A 15,659-nucleotide genomic window follows, 5' to 3' on the forward strand; every position below is an offset into this window, starting at 1 on the left:
AGGAGTGGGATCCCAGCGCTGCTCGGTGCTGCGCTGCTGGGCTTCAGAGCCCCCAAAATCCAGCAGATTGAGGAGGGTGGAACCCATTCCTGTGTGTTGGGGTTCGCTGAGCTTGGGTTTGAGCTGGGAGACAGCATGGGGAACCAATGTGACACGGACAGGGACGTCCCCCCCCAGCCAGTGAGACTGAAACCGAAACCAGAACGCGTTGGCACAGTGAGCATCCCGCATCCCACCAGCAAAACTGGGAGGGGGGCACCAAAACCAACCCCCCTAACCCAGCACTCAGTGACACAGCACGCGTGGGGGACAGCAGCAGGGCTCACAGCCCCTGCCCTGCAATAACTCACAGTGCACAGCGAGAAGGAGCAGCCCGATGGGAGATCCCAGCAGAAGAGGGAAAGTGTTGGGCAGCTGCAGGGGGGGGTTGAAAACTGAGGGTGAGCACTGCAAAATGTGCTGCAGCCAAAGCACAGCCCTGCAGCCCCACAGATCTGCAGCCCCACAGCCCGGCTGTGCTCCCCTCCCTTTCCAGCTGAGTGCTTTTAGCAGGAGCTGCTGTGGATTTCAGGCAGCAAAGACTGCCCCAATCCTTCCAGTAAAGGCACCAGCATGCTGCAATGCTGCTATTCTGCTGCTTACCACCCCCCAAGGTCCTTCTGCACACACTTTGTTGCTCTGACACAGCTCACCCCCCACCCTTCAGCCCTGACCATGCAGTGCCCCAAATCCACCAAAAGCTCTGTGCTGCCCAGATGGGAGAGCAGCAAATCGTGGCACAGAGCACGGCTGCAGTGTGGGGACCCCCAGCGCTCCCTCTTTGGCTCTGATCAGCCCCAGTGTGACTCTCACCCTCCAAATCACCAAATCTGACCCCCATCCCAGCCACAAACCCTATCAAAGCCGTGCCCCTTCAAACCCAAACAGCCCGAGTGGCTCTAACACCACCGAGGGCAGAGGGGTGAGAAGGGAGGGATGAGATCCCATGAGCTCTGGTTGCAGCAGGGATAGAGGAGCTCTGCCAGGCATGGAGATGTGAGTCGGGCAGTGCCACAACAAGGGGTCAGCACCATCTCCAAACTGATGTGCAAAAAGACTTCAGCCCCAATGCTGGGAAGGAAAGGCCGCAGACAGCCTCGTGCAGCCTGGAGAGGGGAAGGGACACAGAAGGGCCGTGAAAGACGCAGGGAATAGGGAATATTCCTCCCATCTCCGGGATCTGGAGGGCCTGGGGTCGAAGCTCTGTGCTGAGGAAGGGCCCTGGGCGTTTCCTGCTGCTCAGGGACTGCAGAGGGGAGGCCCAGAGCCCGCAGCCCTTGTCCCGGGAGGGATGGATTTCTGCTCCTGGCCGACCCTGCTCAGCCAGGGGGGGGACACTGGGGGTTGCAGTGGGAATGGGGGGCAGCGGTACAGAGGGTTAACACTGTGGGAGGACGCACGTGACCGAGGCGATGGAAGTGGGTTGGGGTGGGAGTGGGTGTGAGTGTGCGGGGGGTGCTGGGCGAGCCCTCCCTTCCAACCCCATATTCCCCCCCACCCCTACCCCCTCCTCTCCTCCCCGGCCCCACACAAAATCCCGCTCCCCGCCGTCCCTGCGCTCCCTCCAACCTGCAGCATGGAGGCACGGGGCTGCTCTCCCTTCCCCCCGACCCGCCGGGCCCCCCCAGGACCTCAGCACACCTCCGGCCCCTTCGCAGCCGGCACACACGGGGACCCCCCCCGCCGCCCTCCGGACAGGGCAGAGCCCCACTGCCTGGGGGCCGCCGGCCCGGGCCCCCTCCTCCACGGGAGACCCTTCTACGGGGCTGCAGGTACCGGGGGAGCGTTGGGGTGGCGGGGGGAGCCGAGGTCGCACCGTAAGGCTTTGCTTTCCCGATCCGCTCGCTGCCCCGCGCTCCCTCCGCTCTGTGCTCCCTATCACCGACGCGGTCCCCCTGTCGCGACACGGAGATCGACCGGGCGATGCGAGCACGGAACGCGGCCGCGGGTGGGAGCGGGGATCCGCCCGGTACCCGGGTCCGCCCCAGCGGGGCTCTCCCCATCGCTTCTCGATCTCCCCGAGCGCTCGTCGCTCCTTCCATCCCCGCTAACACCGTCGGAGGCCCCGAGGGCTCCGCTTCGCCGCGGCCCCGTCCGACCGCTAATAGACCGAACGATGAGGCCGAGCGCAACGGGAACCCAACGGCACCGGGGGGGAGCGCCGCTTACCGCTGCCCGCATCCTCCGTCCGGCCCCGGCCCTCCGCTCCGGTCCCCGCGGACGCTCCTCTCCTCCCGGTGATGGTGCAGCTGTTCCGCAGCTGGGGGCAGAGCGGTCCGGGGCGGTGGGTTTGGGGTGTCCCCTTTCTCCCCCTCATCCCCTTCTCTGAACGGTTCATGTTCCACTTCACCCCGCTGTCCCGTTCCCTTCCTGCTCCTTTTGGGCCCTTTATTTATCAGTTTCCATCGCAGCTCCTTCAGAAAAGGGCAAAACCCCCCAGAAAGGCCCAAAGCTCAGAGCACATCACTTCGTGCAGCCCACGGTTCTCCTTCATTCCCCTTCTCCCTCTTTCCCATGGCGCTGTGTTTGGGTTTTTGCCTTCACCCCTCTCCACGTTCCCTCATTGCCAACAGCAGCGGCCCTCCAACTGCTCAGCCCTTCAGGAGCACAAAGCTGGGGATCCCGCAGCCCTTGGCTGTGTTTTAGGGGTACAGAGATCACTCAGTATCGAGAACAGGGGAGCAGCCCCCCCTCTAACCCCCACCCCCAGCTGAGATTGGGCCGTTAATTCGAAGCAGCTGCCCCGCAGCTCTCGGCTGCGCGCAGTAACCCCCAAATTGCCTCAATTAGGACAAAATAATAATAATAGCCATCATCATCATCCAAAGGGAAGGTCTGGAAAATGCCACCTTGGAGGTGGGGTTGGGGGGGGGGTCAGAAGCTCATGGGGGTGTGCAGGGATGGGACACCAGGATGGTCCCCTCAGTAGCACAGAGGGCTGGGCTGTGCCCCACACAGGGACTGAGACCCCCGGGGGTCCTGATGTCCACCTGCTGCCAGCCCAGGATGTTGGGGTTGGTTCTACTGGGGGGGGGGGGACACACAAAGGAATGCAGATGGGGGGGGTTCCTCCATAGGGAGAGCCCCCAAGGGTGCACAGCAGGGCTCCCCACATTGTCCATCCCTCTCCCCCAGGTTCCCTCTGTGAGTTCTGCCCCTCGGGGCGATCCACAGCATTCGGTCCCATCCTCATGTCCTCCCCCCCGCCGTGGAATGAGCACCTTTCATTGGGGATGGGATGGCATTGCTTGAGAATGGCACAGCAGTGGTGGGGGTGGGGGGGAGGGAACCCCTGTGGCTCCATCCTCATGGCTGCATGGGGAGGAAGGGGGGGGTGGGATTGCATTGGAAGCAACGAGGACAAGATTTGGGTTTGCAAATGGATTCCTGAGAGTCAGGGCTGCAGAGAGACGTGATGGCAGCTACTGAGATGCGCACCAAGCGGGGGTCCTGCAGTGCTCCCCTCCCCTGCTCTCACCCCCATATACCCCCCACCCATCCCACGGGGTGATGAGGAACCCCAGCCTTCATCCCCCCACTGCAAGACCAGGGGCTCCGTGCTCCTCTAACCCCCACCTCTCCCCTCCAGGCGTTGAGAAAGGCTGCAAGGCTGAGTGCCACACAATGCCCGCTGCCTGCCGCCCTTCTGGCAAAGCCCCACTGCTGGCATCCCCCTCCCTGGGCGGCCCCCTGCTGCCCGAGCCCCCTCCTCTGGGTAGGAACAAGAGCAAGAAGCGAAGGAACAGGACAACTTTCAGCACCTTCCAGCTGGAGGAGCTGGAAAAGGTCTTCCAGAAGACTCATTACCCCGACGTTTATGCCCGTGAGCAGCTGGCACTGCGCACAGACCTGACCGAGGCCAGGGTGCAGGTATGGGGCTGTGGGGCACAGGGGGAGGGATGCCTTCCTCTGCCTGAAGAGGGGATGCTGAGATCAGAAAGGCCCTGAGCTCCAGGGGGCAAGCCCGCCCCCTTGCCCACCCCACTGCCCACCCCCCATCACCACAGGGGTGTTCCATGGCCTGGCCTCAGCTCTTCCTTTGTCCCATCCAAAAGGCAGCGAGAGACAAAATGTGGGGCAAGAGCCCACCTCAGGGCATGGGAAAGCAGAGGGGCACCCGATGGGGAAGGCAGGAAAATGGGGGGAGGGGTACATCCCAATACCATGTCCTCCTTTCTGGGGGAGGACCTGTCACGGTCCCAGGCACAGAGGGGACATGCAGTTGGGTCATCCCAACCCCAAGAGCCCTATACCAAAACCAAGTAAAAGGAAGGAAAGCAGAGAACACGAGCCTGGCACCCACCCTGCATGGGCTTTTCCTGCTGGGACAGACGGGGGGGTCCCCATTCCTCAGCCCCCACCTCTGCCCCCAGGTCTGGTTCCAGAACCGAAGGGCCAAGTGGAGGAAACGGGAGCGCTATGGGAAAATCCAGGAGGTGAGAACCCCTCGTTTCACCCCACATCACCACACTTCACCCCAAGCCCTGCAGTCACACCACCCCCCAGCAAAGCAGAGAGCACTTCGCCTCCTCACTTTGCTGCAAAACTGCATTTTTCTTTTCCACCAAATACTAAAAAGCATAAAAAGAACCTAAAACCAACCAGCCCTGTGCCCCCCCGCTGCTCTCTGTGACTGCTGTGTGGCACAGAGGCAGCAGCAGCACCAGAACACGAGGCTGGGGGCTGCCATGGGGGTCCCCACACCCAAGGCAGTGCTGTCAGGAAGGAGATCCCCATCACGATTCACTCCCCACTCAATGGAAAGAAAGCAAAGACAGCCCCTTGGTTGCCCCCCTGTGGGCAGGGGGGGGGTTCAGGATGTGGGGTGTGGATGATGATGCAGTGCCCACCGTCACTCTGGGGTCTTGGCTCCTTTCTTCCAGCTGCAGAACAACCTGTGGCCGAGCTCTGGCAGCCCTGCAGGGCCCTGCCTCGTGCCCCCTGACAGCATCCCATCGCCGTGCGTGTCTCCGTATCCCCACGCTCACAGCAACATCACCAGCTTCGTGGGCATCCCTGCCTCTCCCGGCCACCCCCCCGGCATCAACAGCCTCTACTCCCTGCATGGCCTCACCCCCCCGAGCCTCAGTGCCCCCCAATTTGAGCCACCACCAATGGAGAATGACTACAAAGCGCCCACCCTGGTGACGCTGCGGATGAAAGCCAAGGAGCCAGGCAGCCTGCTGGGCTGGGCCACGTAACCCCTGCATGGCACACAGACCCCAAGGCAGCGTGGTCCACGCATCCCTCCTGCATCCCGATCTGCCAGATTGCTGCAGCCCAGCCCTCTGCAATCAGGACCCTCCCTTGGAAAGGGGAGTGGGGGGAGCAGAGCGCAGCCCAGAGCGGCTGGGATCTGATAGAGGGGGCTGTTGGCATCTGCACCAGGGAGGTGTGGGGAAATCACTCCCAAACCACACCTGAAGAGCACACGGCATCCCTGCACCCATCCTGCCCAGCACCCACATCTGGGGCAGGGAGGCTGCGTGGGGTGGGGGGAATGAGTGCTGGGAAAGGGGGATCGCTGGGGGCAGAGCAAAGGCTGGGGGCAGAGCCAGCCCACCCCATCACAGTGCTCACCTCATCAGAGCTTCCCTGCACCTCAGCCAAAAACCCCACACCAAATCATCAATCCCACTCTGCCCCCAGCTCTGCTGCATCCCGATGTCAGGGATGGAAAGTGGGGACCCCTCAGAGAAGGGCCCAGCCCTCACCACCAGCCCTCACCACCAGCCCCCATTTGGGTCAAAAAACACCCAAACCCAAAAGTTTCTGTGCAAAAGCCCCAAAAAACTTCTCAGCAGCCCGAGGACACCATGGGTATGGCCGGTGCACCAACAGGGAACACAGCCCCATAGGGAGACCCATGCTGCTCCACAGCCCCCTCCCACTCACAGAGATTTTGCTCCCTTCTAAACAATAAAACCACACTTTTAGGAACCTGATTTCTCCCCCCCTGCTGCTGCCATGAGGCTGGAGGTACGCAGACAGAGGTGGACCACACTCAGTTCAGAGCTATCACGAATATATATATGTATATATATTATATATGTACAGCTCATCCACCCCACCCAGCGGGGTGAGGGAACACTGCAGCCTCCAGCCCCACCACCACTGCACTCCCACCCCCCCCCCCTCCCCTTCATTGCCCGGGGGGGGGGCACACAGCCTTGCTGTTCCTATCACAGCACCCAGCGACCCACAGCAGCACCAAAGGGCCCTTCACTGCCCCACTGGCTTCTGTATGGGGTGAAGCATGGCACAGCCTGGAAGGATGCAGAGGGGCTGGATGGAGTCTCAGATCCCTCCCAGCCCTGCTGCAGGAGGCCAGGCAACCACAGCCCCCCCCCCCAGCATCCAAGGCTTTGCACCCCTAACCTCAAACCTCTCCCCAAACAACCCCTGCTGCATTCCCACGAGGCCACCATCACTGCAGCAGCTCCTCCCAGGAGATGGGCCTGGAGAAGACCTCCCGTTCCAACCACAGGTCGTAGTTGACCTGGAAATCCTCGGGCAGCTCCACTCGCTGGCCCAGCACGCTCTGCAGGCAGTTGTCCACAGGCAGAAAGTCGGGGTTGCTGTGAGCCCGGTCGTAGCGGCGCGAGTTGAAGCGCTCAATGCTGGCACGCAGGGCGCATTCCTCTGCCTGGAAGTCCCATGGTCGGGCATCCAGGTCTGTGAGGGGAGAAGAGGCCATCAGCTGGGGCTCTTTGGGCCACCAAATCCCCCATGCTGACACCTGGCAAGCCCCCACAAAGCAGCATGAGGGGCCAGCAGTCACCGTCAGCTCCAACACCAGCCACCGCCAGCAGTGCCAGCACCACACGTCTCCCCCCACAGCCCAGACCTGGGGCTGCACCGGCCCTGAGCAGCAGCAGAACAGCTCTGGCACGAGGACAGCAGGTGACAGGGCACTTTGTGGTGGCTGCAGAGGACGTACCATTGCCGTAAGCCCAGTCATCATTCAGGCGGTGCCTCACTTTCTGGTAGATGGCAGACATGGTCTTCATGTTGCTCTTCCTCCACTGCCGACCCAGGTATTTGGTCTGCACCTTGAGCAGTTTCAGCACGTAGAGCTGCATCATGGCCTGCTTCACCTTCAGTGCCCGCTTCAGGATGGGTGCTGACTTGAACACCACCAGCATCTGTGGGGACAGCCGGGGATGGGGGGGTGACACAGCTGAGATGGATGCAGGGCACCAGACTGCAGACCGCCAGCCCCCTCCAGCACACAGACCTTGCTGTACAGCATCACACTCCCCCTTCCTCCCCCCCAGTGCTCTCCCACTCTGCAGTGAGGCCTGGGTGCAGTGCAAAGCCCCCAGTCTGGCCCCCAGCCCTCACCATAGTGCGGGAGTGCTTCCACTTGGTCAGCTTGTTGAGGATGCGCAGCAGGTTGATGCAGGAGAACAGATTTCTCCAGCAGAATTGGTTGTTGTCTCCTGCCTCCTGCAGGAAAGGAGAGGCAGAAGCAAGGCATGAGAGTGGGGATGCTGAGATGAAAAGCTGTGCTGCACCAAAGACCCCTGCCCCCCAAGGAGCACTGCACAGCACACAGCCAGGAGACACCCACCAAACCAAGGGCACCCACAGAACACCCAGTGACACCAGGGACTGAGCAGTGCTGAGGCTGCCAGGGCTGGCTGCTGGAGCCCTGCTGCCTCCCCACACCCCCTGGAAAGCACTGCAGGGTGGTGGGAGCCTGCAGAGAAGGGAGCAGCATACCAGGCTCTCTGCTGTCAGCTCCGGCAGCTCGTGCACCACGCAGTACGGGTAGTCCAGGACAGAAATGCTGGAGAGAGGAGAGGGGTGTCACGCTGCTCCCACAGACCCCACCCTGTGCAGGGGCAATGCAGTCCCATGCCTGGGTCTGCCTGCAGCCGAGTCACAGCAGGGGGGTGGGGGGACTGTAGAGGGAGAAAAGCAAGCAGGAACCCTCTCCCCATATCCACTCCCCTACCTGTTCTTGGCAGTGATGTAGGACATGATGTTCTGGTTGAAGAACTTTAGGATGAGTGGGATGCAGTTGGCAAAGACCAGATGCTGGGCCATGTACTCAAACTGGGGAGAAAAGCCACATGGGTGGGTGAATGCAGACCCATTCTGGGTGCTGCCCACCCCCTAAGCTTGGCCAGACCCCAGCCCAGCTCACCTGGTAGATGTGATTCAGTTTGAAGTGCTTGAGCAGGAGGAGCAAAACAGCAGAGATGGCTTTGACAATGATCTCCTTGTGCCGATTGACATCCACCCCCAGCTTCATGCTCTGCAGCACTGTGGTCCTGGGGCACACAGAGAGATGCTTGGCCTAGGACAGTGCCTGTACCCTTCCAGCCCCACCCTGGAGGCATCTGCAGGCATTTCTGCCATTCCCTGGGCTACCAGCAGGCACTTGCAAGTCAGTTCCTGCAGCACTGCAAACTTCCCAGCACACCACCAAGCTGAAGATGGTCGTATCACCCAAGAAACCTTAGCACAGAGCCAGCCTACACCACCCTGCCTGGCTCCATCCAGCTTCCCCTTCCATTCCTATTAGCACCAACAGCCTCTTTGGTCACTCACGGCATCTCCTCTGGCAAGACATCTGCCAGGATGTTGATGGAATCTGTTTTGGCTTTGGAAGTGGGGGCTGCAGCAAGGAGGATCTTCAGCAGAGCAATCTGGAGGAAATGGAGAGATGGAAAATTGGACAGGGGAAACCAACCACAGGCCGCTCTCCCCAGCAAAGCATGGTGGAAGTGATGTATTTGCTGAGAGGGAAGAAAATCTGTGAGTGTGGCTGAAAAGGGACAGAGCAGCAGAGGGAGACCTCAGGGTGAGGCACCCCCAGATCAGCTTCAGGAGGATGGAGCAGAGCCCAGGGGACCTGCAGTGCTCACCATGTACTGCGGCAGGCTCGGCAGGAGGCCCTGGTACAGGATCTCAGCAGGGACTTGCTCCACTTCTTCTTCCCCCTGGTGCCAGGAAAGAGCAGATCACCTCATCCCAAGAGCAAATACCAGCTGGTTCAGCCCCAGGCACTCTGAGGATACCTCTGGCTCCCGCCCAATGCCACCTCACACACCCAACCCTCTCTTCCTGAAGAACCCATTCCTCCTTCCCCAGTGAGCTGCAGAGCAAAGCCCAGGCCTCCCAGCAGCCAAAGCATCCCCAGCTCCACCTGGGAGCTCCATCCTGTCCCCATCTGCACACTTACCCCAGAGAGGGGGGAGCGTAAGTACTCATCCTCCATGTGCACCTGCACCTCTGCGATCGATGTGTACTTGTGCTGCATACAGAGAGAAGGGGGATTGACACCACAGGCCCCCACTAATGCCACACAGCACAGCTTGGGGCTGCCTCTGTTATTCTTGTTGCAGTGCAGTGACCCAGCACTAACAGACAGGGAGGCAGAGGAGGAGAAACTCATCAGCAGACTCACCTGCTTCAGGGTTCGGATGCTCTCGTGGATGGGCCTGGGCAACCCCACCACAGTGTTGGTGTCACTGGAGAGAAGGGAAAAAGTTGGGCTGTGTGCAGACAGCAGCAAACCTGAGTTTGCTCCCAGGGGGAGGTCAGAGACCAGTGCTCAGAGGAGAAGTGTGACAGCCCCCAAAGCAGCAGCCTCTGCTGCAGCCCCCTCCCCAACCCCCCCGAAATGAGCAGCTGCCCAGCCTGGCTTTGCAGGAACCCACCTGCCCAGAGTGTAGCCAATGAACTTGCTGCGACTGGACTCCAGGAACATCTCAATGTCCTTCTCTCTGCAGCAGAAAGACAAGAGGAAAAATAACATCTTCCTGTCAACCTTGTCCAGAGAGGCTGTGAAGACTCCTTCCTCCTTCAAAAGCCTCCTGGACGTGGTCCTGGGCTCTGTGTTCCTGCCTTGAGCAGGGGTTGGGCCACTGAACTCCAGAGGTCCATTCCAACATCAACCATTCAGTGATACAGCCCAATCCCCAGGCACAGGGCACAAGAATAACCCTGTGGCCAGACAGAGAGATGGTGTTGGGCCCACTTTGACAACAGCAAAGCAATCACCAGACCAACCACCCATCTCCACCACCTTCCCAACACCTCTGCTTCAGCACAGTACGCTGTGAAAGTCTCTCTTTTCCTCTCCCTGCAGCTCAGCCTCTGGACTCACCGGACTTTGGGTGCCCATGGCAGCCCCTTGGGGCAGGTGATGCGGTCGCTGGGGGGATGCTGGGTGGGTGGAGGCATCACCTCATCACGTTCAAGGGGGAAGGTCTCTCCCTCCAAGCTGTTGTCATCATCATTTTCTTCCTCTTCCTCACGGGAATCATCAGCTTTGTACGGGTCCCTCTCATTGAAGGCATCGAGGTTATCCTGCTTAATCAAAGCCTGGAGAGAGCAGGGCAGGAAGGTGGGTTCTGTTCCATGCAAATGAATACCCAAGGAAAAGACTGCTCCAAGAGCCCATCTGTCCCCTGGTTCCCTTTCCCCAGCTCTGCCCTCACCTTGTGCTCCCGTCGGCCTCGCTTCTGCTGCTGCTCAATCAGGTCAGATGCTGACGCTGGTGGGGACGCAGCTCTCATGTTGCGGATGACTTTAATGCTGTCCTCTGGGAGTGGTGGGAGGCCCAGGACCTCCCTCTTCTCTGCCTTCATGCTCTGGAGCTCCTCAAAGCCCCCCAGGGTGCACTGCAAGGGACATAATGGCACCATGAAGGTGGGAATCCTCCACACGTGGCACTAATGGATTCTCCCCCAATCCTCTCTCTGTGAGTCCCAGATGCTTTCCTATGGTGTGAAACAAGATCTGCCTGTCCCCACGTTCCTGTCATCTGCAAATGAGGTGTCTGGATCTTCTCCTGTGGACCCCAACAGGGGAATTTACTTTGGTCCATCCTTGGAAGCCAGCTCCAGAGACCAATATATCATGCTCCCCTATAGGGTGAAATCTGGGAAGTTTCTAATCACATACAGACAAATGCCAGGAATTAGAGAATGGAGCAATTACAGGCAGCTGTGAGTGGGCAGAACTTCCTCTGCTAAAGGTAGAACTGCAAGACATGCACTGGCCCAGCCCACGTCCTCTCCCTTACCAGCACAGTCTTCCAGAGCAAAAGCAGCACCTTCTTCATGGGGAAGTGTGGAGCGTGGCCACTGCAGAATTTGGTCACCATCCCAAAGAGCATGACAGAGAAAGGCTCATTGTTGTACAGAGGGGCTCCTGGAACCAAACAGCAGGGACAGTCAGGCCCTCCTCACCCTGCTGCACACCAGACCGTGCCTCCCACAGCCCCAGCAGGCTCTCACCCCCACCTCTGAGGTCCTCATCTCACCCCAGGCAGCTCCTCTGCTCCCTGCCCTCACCTGCTCCAAGGTTCAGAAACCAACCCTGAGCTGCCAGCCCCTTCTACCCGAGGCCCAGAGCCAAAACCCACCTCCCCCACTTCCTCTTCAGCCCTGGGAACCTCCATCCCACCCTCCTGCACAAGCGTGGGCTCCTCACCCAGCTCTGCTCGGAAGGTCTGTCGCATGCTCTTCCACTCAGCCTTGTCCCCCTCGGCCTCCTGCCGGACGGTCTCCACGATCAGATACATGATGTTCAGCAGCACCCTGCCCAGAAAAGAAGATTAGGCTGAAAACCAAAGGCTGGGATGAGCTACAATGCAATGCTCTGGGGGAAGGCTTGGTCTGCCACAACCACAGCCCACCTCCACCCACCCGCTCCACAGGGGGGAACTGGGGCTCGTGCACTGGGGAAAAAAGCAAGCCAACAAACTCTTGTCTCCCCTCTCCTCAATCCCTCGCAGCATCTCCTCCTGCGGAGCTTTGCTCCATACCTCAGGTCCGTGCTGTCAGCCAGGGAGATAGCAGGCTTCCTCACAGCACTGCTGCAAGCCGCGCTGTTACTGCCGAGAGAAAACAGCTTCAGTGGTGCTCCTGAGCCATTTTAACTCTGCCACGAGCAATGCACGTGTCAGAATCAAAGCCTGGAGTAAACACTACTGCAACAAGTCCCCCGTCAACCAGAGGGGGAACGCAGCTGTTTCGTTTGCTGCCAGACAACACAGCTCTTGAAGAACTGCTGCAGCAGTTCTTGTGTGTCATACGTATCCACCCACAACAATGCAAGACATTCAAGTGGCTGCTGGAATCAGAACGGGAATAGAGCAGAAATAAGGCAGGGGACAACACAGCTGCCACCAACTGGAAGAATCTTTGCCCAGAGCAGAGCTTCGGAGCAGCTCCTGAAGCACCTGCCCCCACCACTCACTCAATCTCCATGTTCAGCAGCTCCACCAGCGCGTTGAACGTCCCCACTTCCAGCAGCAGGAAGATGTTGTACCTCATCCAGGCCTGCACCTCAGCCTCAGAGCCACACTCCCCAAATGTGCCTGCAACAACACCCTGAGTGGATCCCAAAGCCCTCCTGTGCAGCCAGCACGCCTTGCAGAGGGACAGCAAATCACATCTTTAATGCTAAGGCAGGAGGTCAGATGCAGAGGACAGAACTGCCTTCTTGCAGGCAGCAAAGCCCCAGTCTGTCCATTGCAGACTGCTGAGTTTTGGACCATGCTCCTCCAAATTGCCCAGTTCCTCTGACAATTAGTTTAGCTCCAGATGTACAAGGTGAAATGCAGATTCATTACCCCCATTTAGCAGCAAGGCAAAGGCCTCCAGCCCAACATCAGGACGTACCTTGGGCAACATAAAGAATTGCTCGGGCAACCCTCAGCCTCTTCTCTCGTGCTGTGACCTCCAGCCCATCCAGCAGCCGCATGGCGTGGGTGCGATGCTGCTTCTTGTCCAGCTCTGTCCACTTCTTGTCCCGCACTGCAAAGCCAAAGCAGCCAGGCTGAGGGCATGCAGCACCTCTGCCCGTGCTCTGGGTACAAACATCACGTGAAAACCACAGAAGGATTTGGTATGATGGAACACAGGGCTGCCCCAGCAAGAAAGGCCGTCCTGGGAAAAGCATGTAGGCACGTGGCATCGGGGCAGAAGGGCTGCCTGCTGCCTCTCATCACACAACCAGGCAAATTCCATCTAGCCAAACCAGTGCTGGCAGCTGATGGGAAACGAGCTGGATGCTTTTGCTACTGCCAGTATGTTCCAGCACAGCCATGCTGGTGCCATGGAACCCTGCACTCCAGGGCCAGCCCATGTACATAACAAGGCCTCCAATACAAACCACACCAACAAAATCACTGCCTTTACAATCTGTCTGACGCAGCGTCAGCACATCCAGCCCTGTGGGTGCCCCAGGAGACCCCCAGCTCCAAGGGAAGGGTCTCACCATGGATCCTGAAGTCCTCCTCAAAGCACTTGCGGTTGAGCAGGAACTCCGGGCCCTCCGTGTAGCTGTAGAGCTCTGCCAAAAGAACGCAGAGGAGAATCAGCACACTGCGACCCACAGAGGTGCTCAGTGTCAGATGAGGAAAATGCAGAAAGTACAGCCAGCACGTGGCAAAGAAACACTGCACAGTGCCTCGCCTCCTCTAACACGAATGAGGCATTTAAAGACAACAAAGCAACACCTTTGGAGGCAACACAACTCCTTTAATCGTCAACAGGGAAAAGGAATCGTGGCTGATTAACTGATGTCAGGGGGAAATTCTTTACAGAGAGGGTGGTGAGGTGCTGGAACAGCTGCCCAGAGAGGCTGTGGATGCCCCGTCCATCCCTGGAGGTGTTCAAGGCCGGGTTGGATGGGGCCCTGGGCAGCCTGGTGTGGCATTAGGTGGGAAGGTTGGTGGCCCTGCGTGTGGCAGGGGGTTGGAGATTCGTGATCCTTGAGGCCCCTTCCAACCCTGGCCATTCTGTGAGCCACGAGGACGGGCCCCTTACCAGACAGCTCTGCTGCCCACTTATCGGTGTCCGCATACTCGAACTCCAGGTCTGGGGACTCCGAGTAGCCCTGAGAGCAGAACAATTCAGCTCGATTACAGCTCGCTCCCCAAGGAAACCCCAACCCTCGCCCACCCGCCCCGTCCATCCTTTAGGAACCCAGCCGTTCACCCGCAGCACCGCCGCCGTTACCAAGGCGACCCACCGGGCTGCAGGCACCGCCCCGGAGCCGCAGGGAGGGACGGAGGGCAGAAGCCCGGCCAACCCCAACCGCGGCTCCCCAGGACGGAACGGAACGGATCGCTACGGAACCGGGCCACGCACGGCGCGGCTCAGCGCGGGGCGCACCGCACCAACCGGAACCGGAACCGGAACCGAGCCGCACGGGACCGGAACCGGCCCGGCTTTCGCCCCGCCCCTCCCGGGAAGGCCTCCGCCCGCCCCCCACGGAGCCGGGCCCGGCTTCGGCGTTGGCGGCGCTGACCTCGGAGTCTTTCCGCGGAGGACGGCCCAAATCGCGGCCCTTCCCGGGCGGTGCCGCCCCGCCTCGGGCCTTGTTGTTGGCCGGGAGCGGCCCCGCGCCGCCGCCGCCGCCCGGCTCCATGTCTCCGCCGCGCACGCCGAGCTCTCGCGAGGACTCACCCCTCCTTCTCGCGGGAGCGGCAGGGAGAGCCGGGGCAGCGCCGCCGCCATGTTGGGAGTGGCGCCGAGCTCCGGCCGCTCTCCTGCCTGCGCCATGGCTCCTCCCGCCGGACCCGCCGTTCCGCCGCGGCCGTCGCGTCACCGCCCAGCGCCGCCCGCCCCCGGCGGCCACGTCCGGCGCGGCGCCCGACCGGTGGTTAAGCTCCGCCCCCGCCGCCGCCATGATAGGTGTGGCACGGCGCTGAGCCATGCTGGGAGAGGCACTTCCGGCCTCGCGCGCCGCGGCTGCTGGGGGCCGCCATGTTGGGAGTGGCAGGAAGGGGCGGGGAGAGGGCGGGGGATCCTAGCTCCAAAGAAAGGGGCTCGGTGCCCAAAACAAGGGGCTGGGGTGACGTGACGTGGCACTGGAACACGTGAGCCCTCAAATCAAGGGGCTGGGAGGAGCTCAGACCCCAAGTGGAGGGAGCAGATCCCAACAGAGGGGCCCAGCAGAGCACATAACCCAGACCCAGAGGGGACCAAACCCCAAATCTGAGCACACGAGGATCCAATCCCAACTGCAGGGCTTGGAGGAGCTGGAGGGGGAGGGCTGGCAGGACTCAAACAGCCCCCCGAGATGCCCCACCCCCCCGAGGGCTGCAAACCACTCACCCACGGCAAAAGCGGTTCTGTTTTTCCTAACAGTTTTCATTAGACTTTAATGATTTATTGCTCATCTGCAAGGATTAATATTGCATTCATTAAAAATCATTCATATACAAAATAAACCTCTCTCCCTCTCCCAGCCCGACGCTGCCGCCGCCCCTGGACATGGCTTAGATGGAGCCGCAGCCCTAAACCTGGGTGCTGCAACCCACCCGGGTGGGAAAGGCTCCCAGCCCACGGCCCCCAGGAGGGCTGAGGGATGGCAGAGGGGCCACACGTGTCAGGCAAGCGCTCCCCAAGAGGGACAGAAAAGGAGCAGAGGGCACAGGAGGGTGAGCCGAGCCGCGCCATCCATCCTTCACATCATCCTCCAGCCCCCAGCGAGGGAAAAGCAGCGTTGCAGCCGTACCCAGAGCTACAGGAGCATCTCCCATCCCTGGGATGGGGTGGCTGGAGGCAGCCGAGCAGCTCTCTGGGGGTACCACGTGCCTGTTAGCTCTGTAACAGGTGATGCGGTGGGGGAACAAGCGAATCCCTCCC

At 60.4% G+C, this 15,659-nt stretch overlaps 2 protein-coding genes across 4 annotated transcripts; one reads left to right on the forward strand and one right to left on the reverse strand.

The window, feature by feature from the left end:
• Nucleotides 1-1,615: 1,615 nt before the first annotated feature.
• Nucleotides 1,616-5,241, forward strand: ALX3 (ALX homeobox 3). Its single transcript, XM_090124804.1, has 4 exons — nucleotides 1,616-1,811; nucleotides 3,629-3,909; nucleotides 4,413-4,475; nucleotides 4,923-5,241. Exons 1-4 carry the CDS (start codon nucleotides 1,616-1,618, stop codon nucleotides 5,238-5,240), a joined length of 858 nt encoding a protein of 285 aa, XP_089980930.1. The 3' UTR covers nucleotide 5,241.
• An 841-nt stretch (nucleotides 5,242-6,082) lies between these two features.
• STRIP1 (striatin interacting protein 1) lies at nucleotides 6,083-14,623 on the reverse strand. Of its 3 annotated transcripts, none has more exons than XM_031605915.2 (21): nucleotides 14,317-14,468; nucleotides 13,833-13,902; nucleotides 13,282-13,356; nucleotides 12,684-12,818; nucleotides 12,259-12,379; nucleotides 11,825-11,893; nucleotides 11,491-11,597; nucleotides 11,081-11,208; nucleotides 10,494-10,676; nucleotides 10,160-10,377; nucleotides 9,711-9,776; nucleotides 9,458-9,521; nucleotides 9,233-9,304; nucleotides 8,916-8,990; nucleotides 8,599-8,696; nucleotides 8,192-8,318; nucleotides 8,000-8,100; nucleotides 7,765-7,831; nucleotides 7,384-7,488; nucleotides 6,980-7,184; nucleotides 6,083-6,714 (listed from the first exon to the last, which is right to left on the reverse strand). In XM_031605915.2, the coding sequence occupies exons 1-21, from the start codon at nucleotides 14,434-14,436 to the stop codon at nucleotides 6,467-6,469; spliced, it is 2,454 nt and encodes an 817-aa protein (XP_031461775.1). In that variant the 5' UTR covers nucleotides 14,437-14,468; the 3' UTR covers nucleotides 6,083-6,466. The 3 variants fall into 3 exon arrangements, with proteins under 3 accessions (XP_031461775.1, XP_031461777.1, XP_089980929.1); XM_031605917.2 differs by lacking the exon at nucleotides 14,317-14,468 and adding an exon at nucleotides 14,475-14,623 and having other exon boundaries at nucleotides 6,084-6,714; XM_090124803.1 differs by lacking the exon at nucleotides 14,317-14,468 and adding an exon at nucleotides 14,038-14,216 and having other exon boundaries at nucleotides 6,084-6,714.
• Nucleotides 14,624-15,659: the final 1,036 nt, after the last annotated feature.

The sequence above is a fragment of the Phasianus colchicus genome, chromosome 25, assembly GCF_987193195.1.
Source record: "Phasianus colchicus chromosome 25, bPhaCol1.hap1.1, whole genome shotgun sequence".
Classification (NCBI taxonomy): Eukaryota; Metazoa; Chordata; class Aves; order Galliformes; family Phasianidae; genus Phasianus; species Phasianus colchicus.